The 13,864-nt window shown below is 41.7% G+C and overlaps 1 protein-coding gene across 1 annotated transcript in view; it reads left to right on the top strand.

Moving 5' to 3' along the window:
* CIT (citron rho-interacting serine/threonine kinase) overlaps window positions 1–13,864 on the top strand; it is a 160,696-nt gene that overhangs the window by 68,823 nt on the left and 78,009 nt on the right. Inside the window, exons 11-18 of the mRNA XM_027862269.1 lie at window positions 4,817–4,922; window positions 5,818–5,961; window positions 7,164–7,283; window positions 8,712–8,882; window positions 9,167–9,220; window positions 9,787–9,840; window positions 11,389–11,529; window positions 12,947–13,072. Coding sequence (XP_027718070.1) covers window positions 4,817–4,922; window positions 5,818–5,961; window positions 7,164–7,283; window positions 8,712–8,882; window positions 9,167–9,220; window positions 9,787–9,840; window positions 11,389–11,529; window positions 12,947–13,072 — 916 coding nt within the window. The remainder of the gene's footprint in view (window positions 1–4,816; window positions 4,923–5,817; window positions 5,962–7,163; window positions 7,284–8,711; window positions 8,883–9,166; window positions 9,221–9,786; window positions 9,841–11,388; window positions 11,530–12,946; window positions 13,073–13,864) is intronic.

Here is a 13,864-nt window from a genome sequence, read left to right as displayed (position 1 = left end):
ATCATGCAAGGCACAGAAATGGGAGACGTAGGCCAGTCTGGCTGGAGTGGGGTGTGGCAGGGATGGTGATAATGTGCAAGAAGACTGGAACTGTGGTAAGGGAGTGGGTTGGGAAGAGGGAACCATGGATGTTATTGAGCAGGGGAGTGACATAGACTTGTGCTTTAGGAAAATCCCTTTGCCAGCTGAGTGGAAGATGGATTAAAGGGAGGAGAGGCTTGAAACAGGGACTCTAATTAGAATGATTTGCAATAATCGAGGTGAGAGGTGATGAGGTCCTAAACCATGTGATTATTGTACATTGAGACGTGATATGACATGGCAACTGATTAAGTACATGCGAGGTAAGGGTGAGAATTGAAGGATGACACTGCTTGTGAATCAGAGTGATTGGGAGGGTGGTGTTTGCTTCAGTAGTGATAAGGAAGTTTCAAACTGGGGTGAATTTTGGGGGAAAGATAATGAGTTCTGTTTTGTACATTTTGAGTTTGAAATGTCTATAGGGCATCCAGTTTGAAATGTCATTACACCATTGGTGATGTGGGACTAGAACTCAGGAGGAAGACTAGGGGTGTGTGTGTGTGTGCATGTGTGTGTGTGTGTGTGTGTGTGTGTAAGTCATTGGTATAGAGATGATAATTCAACTTATGGGAGGTTACTACTTGAGAAACTACAGGGAGAAAAGAGGAGAGGACCTTTTGGTACAACCGCAGTTGTTGGGCATATCCAACCAAGGATACTGAGAAGAAGTTGGTCAGACAGATAAGAGAACCAGGAGAGAATAGTGTCATGGAAACCCATGGCAGGAGAGAGTACCTAGGAGGAAGCGAGTGATCAGCAGTGTTAGATGTTGCAGAGAACAAGAATGTGGATGAAGAAGAGGTCAGTAGACTTCACAGTTAAGAGATTCTTTTGGAGAGAAGCAGTTTCATTTGAGGAATGATGCTGAAAGTCAGATTGCTGAGGATTTAGACGAGTGAGAGGAGAGGAAGTGGAGGCATTTAGTATAGATGGTTATTTCAGGGAATTTGGTTGAGAAAAAAGATGATTCCTAAAGGGGATCATAGGATTTAGTGGAGGATTTTTTTGATGGTAAGAGAGACTTGAGTGTGTTTTTAGGGAGCAGGAAAGGAACCAATAGACAGAAGAGATTGAAGATTAGAGAAAAAGATAATAGGTAACGTGCTGGAGAGGATGGGAGGGAATGGGGTTAAGGGTATGCGTAGAGGGCCTTGGTGAGAACAAGGTCCACTTCGTCATCAAAGTGTGCCCGGAAGGATACAGTTCTCAGTGACTTGTCTATGCCAACGGAACCAAATGCCATGTGGCACTTAAATTACCACTGGACCCTGTGCCAGGGGAGCCTTCTGCTAATTAACAGATGGACAAGATTACTTCTTCCTCTATTGTCCATCCTGTCTTTTCATCCTATTGCTGTTTCTGAGATTATTTCCACAAGCTGTTTGTATTCACAACATTTTTGTAATAGTCTTTTTTTAGTTGTGCTTTTTATTTATTCATTTCTTTTTAAGATTTATTTAGCACCTTTTTTTTTCCCTCTGAAGAGCTCTTAATGACTGTACTTAGAACTTCCAAACAGTGAACATTTGTTAAGCACCAAAATAGCAAAATGGAGGACGTATCCTTTGGATGAGTAGGAGGGTCTGGACGGCCATGTAGAATTAATCAGTCAGTCAACAAGCATTTATTAAACACCTTCTATGTGCCAGGCACTGTGCACTGGGGCACAGATATGAAAAATAAAACAATGCCTACTCCCTACAGGCTTTTATAGTCTATTAGGTGAGAAAGCGTGTGTGTGTGTGTGTGTGTGTGTGTGTGTGTGTGTGTGTGTGTGTACAGTATACACACACAAAATATACAGGTGTTAGGGAAGGAGGGGGTTAGATCAAGATAATCTTCAAGTAAAAGATGAAGCTTAAACTGTAACTTGAAGAAAGAGGGAGGGGTTCTGTGAGATGGAGGGGAGGGGGGAATGCATTCTAGTCATGGAGAGCAGTCCCTGCAAAGACACAGAGAAAGAAGATGGAGTGTCATGTGTGAGGAACAGAGGGGAGTCTTTTTCACGGAATTTGGACAAGAATAGGAGGGGATGTAATGGAAGGAAAGCTAGTGGTGATGGAAGAATGTAGAAAGGTTTTTGAAAGCAGAGGGACTTGGGGCAGCTAGGTGGCACAGTGGATGGAGCACTGACCCTGGAGTCAGGAGGACCTGAGTTCAAATCTGACCTCAGACATTTGACACTTGGTAGCTGTGTGACCTTGGGCAAGTTACCCAATTGCCTCGCAAAAAAAAAAAAAGTAGAGGGACTTGAGCATGTTTGAAGACAGTGAGGAAGAAATTAGTAGATAGGAAGCGATGGAAAATTGGGGGAGAGGTCATAGTAAAAAAGGCATTATGTCTCACTTATTTGAATGTGAGTTTCTGGTGAGTAGGGATTGTTTTGTTCTTTGGATTTGCATCCTCTGTGTTTGTACATTGCCCAGCACATGGTATGGATTTGATAATGCTTGCTGATTGATTGAGAAAGTGAGAAGCAGTGGGATCCAGGGTACATATAGTGGGATTAGTCTTGGCATAGAAAAAGGTCACCTCATTATGGAGGAGAGAATGGCCTAAACTATGTGGTGGTGGCTATGTGAGTAGAGAGGGGGTTGGATGCAAGAAATGTTGTGCAGGTTGAAACAACTGGATCTGGCAGTTGGTGGGACGTGTGTGGTGAGGGAGAGTGAGGAATCATGGGTAATCCTGAAGTTACAGACCTGGGAGAATAGAAGAATAGTGCCTTTGACAGAAAGAGAGTTTGGAAGAGGGCTGTTACAGGCAGAGGCCACTGCTCATTTCTGGTGTTGGAGACATTTGTAGAGGGGCCTGGACGTTCTTTAAAAAATAAGCATTAATTCTACATCCATAGCAATATATTCTTGACATTTAGTAATGTTAGTGATTTACCCTACAATGTTTTATCATTAAACTAGTCAGGGAGTAATAATTATTATTTATATATATATATACACACACATATATATATATATATATACACACACACACATATATATATATACACACACACACACACACACACATATAGTCAGGGATTTATATTTACATTTAATTATAGCTATATGTATATATAGTCAGGGATAATAATTATCATCATCAAGAATAATAATAATAACAACTAGCATTTATATGGTACATTAAGGTTTGCAAAGTGTTTTAAAGATATTGTCTCATTTGACCCTCATAACATCCCTGGGAGGTAGGTGCTATTATTATCTCTGTTTTACTTATTATGTAAAATGTTATGTAAGGCATTGTGCTAAGTGCTGGGGTTACAAAGAAAGACAAAAACAGTCCTAGTTCTCCTGGACTTCACCTTGTAATGGGGAGCTGACATAAAAAACTTGGTGACAAATACGAAATATATTTAAAATAGATAGAAGGGAATATGGGAAGAGAAGGCACTAGCAGCTTGGGGAATGGGGGAGGGGAACAGGAATTGAACCCTGCAGAAGGTGGGATTGGAACTGAGTCTTGAAGGAATCCAGGGGGCTCCTGGAGGCTGAGGTCAAGGTGTAGAGGACTCCAGTGCAAAGGCCTCCAGATGGGACCTGCAGTGTTTCCTCTTGGAGGAAATGTAGATGGGCTAGTGTAGTCTGAGAGATGGCATGATATCATCAAGGAGGGAGCCCTTAATTAAGAATCAGAAGACCTGGATTCTGGTCCTAGCTTTGCCATTGACTAACTGGGGCACCTTGGATAAGTCATGTAACATCTTTGAACCTGAGTTTCCTCATCCACAAAATAGGATCAGATAACCCTATTGTGCTGACCTCACAGGGTTGTTGTGAGGATAAAATGTAATTTTTGTTAAGCTTTTTGTAAATTGTGGAGAGTTAATATAAGTGAGAACAGTTATTAATTTTGGAATCCAAGTATTTCCTGAGTTAATCAATCATGAAGTATTTATTCTATGAATACTATGGCCCAGGCTCTGGAATGGGTGCTGGAGGGATAACACATTCTCCTGGAGGTTGATGAGCAGAACATTTATAAGTATGTGAAGAGAATAAACACGAAGTAGTGAAATACAAGGTAGTTTGGGAGTAAAGTTGTAGTTGGGGGAATTGAAAAGCTTCATGCAGAAGGTCCTGCTCAAGCTGTGGTTTAAGAAATTTCAGTGGTTAGGATTGTTCTTTATACCTGTTATCATGGCTGATCAGTGTTGGAATATAATGTTTCTTTGACTGTCAGTGATCTTGTGTATGTCCCTGAACCTGTGTATTGCCCTTTTGTGGTGTCTTCTCTTTGGCTGTTGCCTTTTCCTCTATGATACCACTGCCGTTTCTAACGTTAGTGCAGTGTTCCATTTTTCAGGGTTGTCTCTGATGTTTATTTTAATGAAATTTTTTCTGTTAAAAATGTTTGGAGGCTGAGGACCTCCTTTAGGGATGGTGCTGTGTGTCTATGTGTGTGCACACATGTCACACATATGATAGTGACCCTAGTTCTCCCGTGTTTAATGCCCTTTGAATGATTTGTCTATCAGTATCCCTCTTAATTCTTTTGTTCCAAGTTTGTCGGTATAACACCTGCCCAGGGTTAGGGCAGAGCTAGCTGGAGACTAAACTCAAGACACTGATTTCATTAATACTATATTCCAAACCAAGTGAGCTAACCAGTCACAGATGTAACACCTACACACTTAGTTTGTTGTGTAACCAACAATGTTCTGAATGATACTTCTGGCCCATCATTTGTCTATATTTATGTGGTGTTTGGCTTTGTTTAGGTCTGTTGTATCAGGTTTGGACTCTCCTGCCAAGATTAGCTCCATGGAAAAGAAACTTCTTATCAAGAGCAAAGAGCTACAAGACACTCAGGACAAGTGTCACAAGGTATTTATTTCTGCAGCTGGCCTCCCTCCTTGCTCCAGGATTCTTCAGCCAGTGTATGCCAAGGGATCAGCCCGGTGCTGCTGATGTGCTGACCCAGCAGATCCGTAGAGAGCAGTGCTCCTCCTTCGCTCAAGTTGCTCCTGCATCAGTACAGAAGGAGATGAGTTCAGGCCTTGACTTTGCTGTAAATATCTTAATCTTAACCAAAGGAGGCACTGGATTTAAAACAGTCCTTTTCTCAGCATGACCCAGATGACTGCTTCTTCCAGCAGGTGGCCCTTCCCCCTCATCACTGGCACAAACACGGCCTAGCTGCTTTGAAGGGTCCGAAGTCTGTCTTCCTAGCCTTTAAGTCTCTGCTTATGTAACTGTGGCCACTTTATTGATTGTGCTCAACGTCTCATAACAATCACTGTTCCTGCATAGAGGGAACTAACTGGAAGCTATTAAAACTCACTACTTGCTTGAGACTCTTGAGACCAGAGATATTTATATCCTTTCCCTGTACTGGATTTGTCCTCTAGTTCCTTACAAGGAGATGGGGGAGAATCCTCTGGTTCAAGATGGATTTGGGATAAAGTTAAAGTGACATCTGCAGAAACAGGTGAAAAATGATGGTTGTGGCTTCTTTGCTAACTGGGGTAGAGAAGTGATCCAATGTGAACCAGCGGCTTGAATGAATGGAATGACTTAGCGTTGGTGCCTGTCCTTAAGAAGAGCTGTGCAAACCAGGACCAGAGACAATGGTATTAACATCTAAGCAACCTTTGTGGATGCCTTAGAGGCTGGCCAATAAGGCGGTCTGTTGTAGACCACTGGAAAATCTCCCTGCGCCTAGTGTATTTTGAAATTAGCCACACTTGGCCCTCTTAACCTGTCGGTGTATTTATTGCAGATGGAGCAGGAAATGACACGGTTGCACCGGAGAGTGTCTGAGGTGGAGGCCGTGCTTAGTCAAAAGGAGGTGGAGCTGAAGGCCTCTGAAACCCAGAGATCCCTCCTGGAGCAGGACCTGGCTACTTACATCACAGAATGCAGTGTGAGCCTTTCCCATAGTCCTTTTCCCTTGGAGGTAGCCACGCCCTGTTTGTCTCTCATCTTGTTCCATGATGGTATCAGTGAGGCCCATAGTTCGGAGGCAAGGTAGGAGATCGGGCAGAGGGAGCCTGTGCAGGATACAGACACGATAACCGTCGTTCACAGAGTACTGACATCCAAATGCTGAGGTTGCCAAAGGGAGGAAACTCAACTCAAACAAGAAGTCTGAGTGCAACTAGTCTTGATATCCTCAAATGGTTCTGTGGCTTGTCTGAAAGCTGCATCTCTTTGGTTTAAAGGGTAACAGACTTGGTCAGTACTTAGTCATCCTCCCCAGTAGAAGGTCGAATGTGACTTGGGTGACATAGGGCACATTGTGATTGGCCTGGGACTGATTTTCTAGCCTAGGGCCAGGGAACTGGTGTTCCCAGGATGGTATTTTAAGGTCTCAAGTTGCTTATCATTAAAGATCCTGTGACTGTCTTCTCCATTGTCTCCATCCAGGTGTTTATGATTCGCCTAACTAAAACATTCTTTGTGACTTGAATCACACATAGTCTTTAGTTTTTATAAGGGAGAGGAAATCTATATAGCATTGCCGATTAAGAGTAACTGCTGTGTTTCCATTCCAGGATTGGCTGCGTTTCAGCAGTGGGTGAAGTTATTCATACAGATAGATATTTCAATGCCTCTAAAGCATTGTGGGAACCTTCTGGATAAAAGGTGTGCAGGAAACATAAGACAGGAGGTAGAAATAGACTAGTTAAGGTCTTAAGAACGAGCAAGGAATGAAGCCATTGCTCCTTTGGGACTCTTGAGAAGAGCAGAAGTAATTGATTTGAAAAAGATTCTGACTGACGTCCCTCAACAATACTGTGTTTGTGGTGATTGAATGACTGTGGGTTTTAAGTCCCAAGTACACGAGGAAGCGAAGTGGTATGATTGGTCAGTGGTACCAAGCCGTGGTTTCATTTCCTCTGCAGAGTAATACGTTGAGGTGGGGGGGGTCTCTGGGAACTAATGACAGTTGGTGTGTGCAGATAGAAAACTGGAATTCAGCTGTAACAAATGGGAACTTGTAAACTTGGATCTGTCACCTGAGTCTGTCTCGGTGTCTTTGAAGCAGCTCGGTGTTCTCTTAATTAGACATTTCAGACAGAAGGGTCGAAAAGGTCCATGTGTTAAACGTTTTGCTTTCCGCAGAGCCTAAAGCGAAGTTTGGAGCAGGCACGGATGGAAGTGTCCCAGGAGGACGACAAGGCATTGCAGCTCCTCCATGATATCCGAGAGCAGAGTCGAAAGCTGCAAGAGATCAAAGAACAGGTAGAACTGCTTTGCTTTTTGGGGAGCAGAGCGCTTCATCTCACTATTCCTGACTTCTGTTTTTTACTTTTAGTAGAAGAAACACACACACTCACACACTCACTCACTCACTCACTCTGTCTTTGTATCCTTCCCTTCTTCCCTCTCTCTCCTTCTTTTCCTCTTTCTCTCTTTCCCTTCTTCCACTAAACTATTACTCTAGAGCTCTCTTGCAGTGGGGAGGTACCTTTGACTTCCCAAAGACTTGGTTCTGGTAGGTGCTACTGAGCTGGATAGGCTTCAGATTCCAGGAACAGACTGGAGGTTAATTGACTGAGGACCAGGCTAAGCTAAGCTTGGAGACACAGATCACTGGTTGTCCATAGAAGAAGAATTTTTTTGGAGCAACTTAAGAAGACCATCTACAAAGTTACAGGAAGTTGCACATCTGAAACAACTATACAACAACAACAACAAAGAGAGTTGACTGGTTTCCCTATCCTGATCTCACCCACATTTACTTACAATTTGTTCTTTTACCTAGAGAAATCCTTTTTCATATCTATAGTACTTAGTTTAAATTTCTCTAGGAAGTATTTTTGTAGTTTACTTGGGATTCTTTTATCTCCTACTGTTTCATTTGATTTCATTTTGAAACCTTGGGGTTCAGAAATTCACTTTTTTCAAGTTTTAAAAAAAGTTTCATCATTTGGATTACTCTAAAACATTTACTTTAGGGAACTGTTTAATCACAGAGCATTTTGAGTAGATCTAACATTTTCTAAATTTTTCTATTTTCCAGAATAAATACGATTTCAGGTATAATGCTAAGTTCTTCATTCATCTTTGAGTTTGGGCCCAAAGGAATCAGCGTTGAGAAATTGACATAACTTGCTTCTCCTCCAGCTTTTTCCACCGAGACTTTAAATAAATCCTTCATGCAGTAGAAGAGATTCATTTTAAGGAAGTGTACTGTATTTGTAGAGGCACAAAATTCTATAGAATCTGTAGAAGTGGTTGCCCTTGGAAGATGGTTCTGTGTAACCAGTAGTTTATTCTAAATGTTTAAGCAATAGATGCTTTCAGTTGTACCATGTGAAAACAATTCCTGGGAGTTCTCTTTGGATTGTAAACTATTCATTTGAGGTATCTTACTAATGTCACCTACCTTCTCTTTCAGTGGTCTTATTAACATTATCTATTCTTTCATAAATCATTCTGAAGATTTATATGATTATTATATGTTTGTCTTTTCTCTGTGTGTCTGTGTGCTCACTTTTAGCCATCTCTTTCTCTGCCTCTCCATTTCTGTCTCTTGCCATTCTCTTTATCTGTCTTTCCTGTGATTTCTGTAGAAGAGCGACCATTTGGTGTTCTACCAAACGGTGTTCCATTTTCCCACTTTTTGTATTTTATTAGGTACCAATGTTTTCTTTTTCTCTTCTTAAGGAGTATCAAGCCCAAGTAGAAGAGATGAGGTTGATGATGAATCAGTTGGAGGAGGATCTTGTCTCTGCCAGAAGACGTAGTGATCTCTATGAATCCGAGTTGAGAGAGTCTCGGTTAGCAGCTGAAGAATTCAAACGCAAAGCCACAGAGTGTCAGAATAAATTGATGAAGGTAGCTAAGGCCTTCCTCAGTAGGGAACTTAACCTGTCAGTTTTTTAAATATTTCTAGGGTGGGATTGGTAAATGAGAAACGCTTCTGAATACTTTTATGGTTTTAGAAATAGCGTGAAAGTGATTTTTTTTTTCTAGTGATGAAGTTTGGGAGATAACAGGAGGTCTTGGAAATCTTTTGATTTTTATTAGAGTAAAAACAGAGGTAGCATTCCTTAAAAGAACTTAAATTTTTAAAATGTTCTCTCCTGGAACTCATTTTATTTTATTTTATTTAACTACAGGCTAAAGATCAAGGGAAGGTTGAAGTAGGAGAACTATATTCCAAACTGGAAAAGGTATTTTTCATTCTTGATGTCACCAGTTATTATTAGTTTGTTAATACCACTAGAGATTCATTAATCTAGGAGAATTTTGGAATGAATAGGAAGCATATCTCTTATTGGTATGGCATTCTGGGGGTCAGACTCTCGAGTTTAATTGTTTTTTAACTGTAGCAATATCTAGGTAGAAATGAAATTAATTCAGCGTGTAAGGACCGATAGACTCTTGTGACAAATAACCACAAATACTTTAGGAAATGTAAATGACACTTCTCTCTTAAAACTTGGAGTGTTAAAAAACATTCTCCCCTTGTGCCATTCCCGTATAGTTAGTATTGGAAGTGCTTGATATGTTGATGGGCTGGGCAGAAAGGAGACATCAGTAAGGCAGAACTGTCATATCTACCGACTTATCTGATATGCCATTGTGCTTTTTTTCTCTGCTAGTAAGTTCCTAGAAAAGCCAACCCCACCCTTACATCCTAAAGTGGCTTCAAGGAACCAGGACTGAAATACATAGTATGTTATGGAACTCACTATCTGTTTGCTTTTGGTTTCATTTCCTGTGCTTGTGATTATAGGTGAATGCTGAACAGCAGCTCAAAATCCAGGAGTTACAAGAGAAGCTGGCTAAGGTGAGGCGGCGCTGACTGCCTGTGCTTCTTCCCCTTCAGTCCTGGGGCACTGAAGATGAAAGAAATAGAATTAGGCAGGACACGGAGGAGGAGCGAGCTCTTGGTGGAAAATCAGAGCTCTGGCTGTGTTTCACCTCGTGAGGCCCGTCAGCAGTGTGTGTTAGACCAGCAAGTAGAAATTCTAGTTACAATACTTCAGAAACTTGGAGGCCTCGGGATGGATTCACTGTTTCGTAGGCCCAGAAATGAAGAGTGCTTTGGTTGTGACCTAGTCAGTTTTCCAGTGCACTTTAAAATCAGAAACTCATCTCCCAGAGGCCAATGTGACCTGGTGAACCTCCACAGTAGAGAACCATAGCAAGCTTATGTTTTCATTGGGGAAGGAATGGTGGTCCAGGAAGTTTACAACATACCAGTGGTAGCAAGACAAATCTAATGATTTTCTGTCTCTCGGTCGATCGTTGGAAGTGTTATTTTAAAAGGTTGGAGTGAAACCCAGTTCTAAGATTTTAAGATTATGGTTGTTGAATGTGTCAATGTGCTTGGTTGGGTAAATGCCAACTCCTGGTCATTCTGGATTCTAATGAGCATGTTCTTTGCCTTCATTCAAGCAAGCGCTTTCACTATTTATCTGTCCTTATCTCGATCAGGGTTCTTTACCATTTTTGTGTCACGGACCCTTCTGGCACCCCTTCTCCAAATCATGTTTTTAAATGCATAAAGTAAAATATATAAGATTACAAGGGAAGCCAATTCTCTTGAAATATAGCATTATTAACATATTTAAAACAAGTTCACAAGAACCCCTGTTCTAGATAGAAATGACAAATTCTTTTAAAGTTCTGCATCAAAAAAACAAAATTAAATAGAGATTGTGAGATTCAATATGGTGGTATCCTATTGATTTATTTTCTAGGATAATTAACAGTTTACTACACATTATTCCAAGAAGGATGACCATTGTTTAATCCATGTGAATTAGTATGGCCACTATGGCTCTTCTACCCAGGAGAGGTTTACTTTTCGGCATTTTTGGGCAGTCTGCAGTATTGATGTGCGACTTAGTGGGCAGAACTGGCCTTGGTGTCAGGAAGATGTGGTTTAAGTTCCATCTTTAACCCATGTAGTTGTGTGACTCTGGGCAAGTCATTTAACTTCTTCTTGTCCCCAGGTAGCTTTCTAAGATTCTAAGTTGAAGACAAGCTGCTGACCTGCCTTGGTGGTGGTGGTGGGGGCGGGGTTGGGTTGGGTTGGTTCTTTGTCTGGGAGTTACTGTACTGATAACGTCTCAGGTCATGTCCCTGCCCCTGGCATGTAGCTGAAATCAAGAGTGTTGGATTTGTAGTTCAAGAACTTGGATTCAAGACTGTGCTTGGTTCCTTCTGGGCTTTGTGACTGTGGGCAAGAGCCTTAACCTCACTGAGCCTCTGTTTTCTCATTTATAAAATGGGAATAATAATATTTGTACTGTCTGCCTTCTAAGGCTGTGATGAAAGTAGTCTGTACAGTAAAGTGCCACATAAGCAGGAGTTGTTTGTATTCCTTTAGGCTGTGAAAGCCAGCTCCGAGGCGACTGAGCTGCTTCAGAATATTCGTCAGGCCAAGGAGAGAGCTGAGAGGGAGCTGGAGAAGCTGCAGAACAGGGAAGACTCCTCTGAAGGCATGAAAAAGAAGTTGTTTGAGGCGGAGGTGAGTGGGCCGCTTTGGCCTGCAGGGAGTGATGACGAGCTGTTGGAGCACCGAGAAAGGGGGCAGTGCCAACCTTGACCATCCGCTGCCGCTCTCCGCCACACTTACTTTGAAAGGCCTGGGAATCGTTTTAGGACCTGAGGGGCTTTAGGACGCAGCTTGAAGTAGGATGGTTTTCGGTTGTGATGTTCTCGTTTTCACTGATTGTTCTCTGATCCCCTCCGTGATCTGTAAGAACTCCTCTTTGTGTAGGTCAGTGTCAGTCAGTCCTGTTCTTCTTTCCGTGTTCTCTAGCTCAGAGAGTCCGCCTTTTCTCATGGCTTTAACTGTCATCTCTATCCTTATGACGATGAAATCCTTATCTTTAGTTCTGTTCTCTTACCACCCAGACTCTGCTTCCATGTCTGAAACCACTCATTGGACCATAAGTCCCAGCAGACCTCCAGAGAATTGATCATCTTGGTCAATCTTGAAGTGGTCATCTTCCTCAAGTCAACCTTCCCTTTCAGTTCCTTCTTTTCTAATTCTCCCAGTCACTTAACTTTAGGCTTGATACTTTGGTTCTGTCTTTAACTCATACTTGGCTTTCATTCCGTCAGTCATCAAGGTTTCTTGATTTTTTTCTTTACAATATCTCTCCAGTCCCTTTGCCACCACCCTAATCTAGGTCCTCATGACCTTCTACTTAGATGCCTGCAGCAAGCTCTTGGTAAGCCTTTTTAGCTCCATACCTTTCCCTCCCAGTGTAGCCTGTGTGCCACACCAAAGTGGTCAGTCAGTCAAAAGCATTTGTGAAACGAGTCCTGTGTGCCAGGCATTGTGCTAAGTACTGAGGATATAAAGACATTGTTTACATCACATCATTTACCAGCTCAGAAGCCTTGAATGTTTTCCTGCACATTAAACTTAAAGTTCTCTGTCTCCCCTTTAAGGCCTCTGTTCTCGCGTCATTCTGTTGATTCAGTTTTATTCTGTACCACTCCTCATGCACAGCCTGTAGTCTAGACAGGTTGATTTCCTCATTGTTTCATGAATGTGCCTTGCTCGTTGTCATCTCCGTTTTAAAGCTCATGTTTTTCCTTTTATGTGGGATGACTACCCTCTCCTCTCCTCTTTTCCTTTTATCCCAATCCTACTCATTCCACAGCCTGCTTTTCCATGAAGCAGCCCTTTACTGTTCACCCTCTCACCTTTAAAATCGTAAAACACTTAGGATTTGTACCATGTAACTTAGCACTTCATTGTGTATCGTTTTGTTTGCGGTTGTTTCATGTCTCGTCTCCCCAGTTAGACTGTAAATATTTTGAGGTCAAGGACCATGTCACAGATTTCTTTTGTAATTCTTCACGCCACTTAATGCAGTGCTTGGCCCATTGAGCTGCTCAATAAATATTTGTTGGTTGATTATAATCTATAGGAACGACGCCATTCTCTGGAGAACCAAGTAAAGAGGCTAGAGACTGTGGAACGCAGAGAAAACAGACTGAAGGATGATATCCAGACTAAGTCACAACAGATTCAACAGATGGCTGATAAAATTCTGGTGAGCAAGAATCCAGGTGGAGAAAATAATGGGTCAGAGGTTGTAGGGAAAAGGAGGAGGGCATACGCATTCTTCACCTGGGAAAAGAAGTCACCGAATAACTACAAGCGAACATTTGTGGGTACCTCTTATCCAAGAATGAGGTGGAAAACTGAATGCTGACAAGCGCGCTTTGATCTTTGATATAAGTGCCCTGTCTGACATTTTCTGTACGAGATGTCATTTCCTGTAAACTTTATAAAAGCATAAACCAGATATTATCAACATAGCTTTGTGCGGTTATTAACTCTTTAGGACCCGTCCTGAAAAGCTTGAAGGATTTAGGCTTTTAAGTGAATTCCAGATTGTTGCCTGTAGCGGAGAGAATAAATTAGTCATCCAAAATTGTTTTTCTTAGAGTAGTATTTGTCATAGATCCATACTCGCCCACTCACTTTCTCTGCTACAGTTAGGATTTTTTTAAACTTCTTTAGCTCTAGCAAGTCTTTTTTTAGGTTAATAACCATAATGATTCTGTTTTAGGCACTGATGACCAAATTAACCTAATGGGCGAAACCACTGGTGGTATTTACAGATATTGTGAGCGTCTGCCCCTGCCTGGTGGCGAGGCAGATGAATGTTTTTAAATGTTCCTCAAACATTCTACCTAACCCCTAATCCAGAAATAATAACAAAGATAGGAAAGACTTAATGATATAATCTTTGTTGATAATTCGTTCTTTGCGAAAGAGCAACTACCTTTGAAATAAGCCATGTTATTCCACTGCACAGATGGAAAAACTGTGGGCCAGT

Source organism: Vombatus ursinus, unplaced genomic scaffold (assembly GCF_900497805.2).
Source record: "Vombatus ursinus unplaced genomic scaffold, bare-nosed wombat genome assembly UNPS02001287.1, whole genome shotgun sequence".
Lineage (NCBI taxonomy): Eukaryota > Metazoa > Chordata > Mammalia > Diprotodontia > Vombatidae > Vombatus > Vombatus ursinus.
Note: the sequence above shows the minus strand (reverse complement) of the source record. Positions and strands in the feature narration are given on the sequence as shown.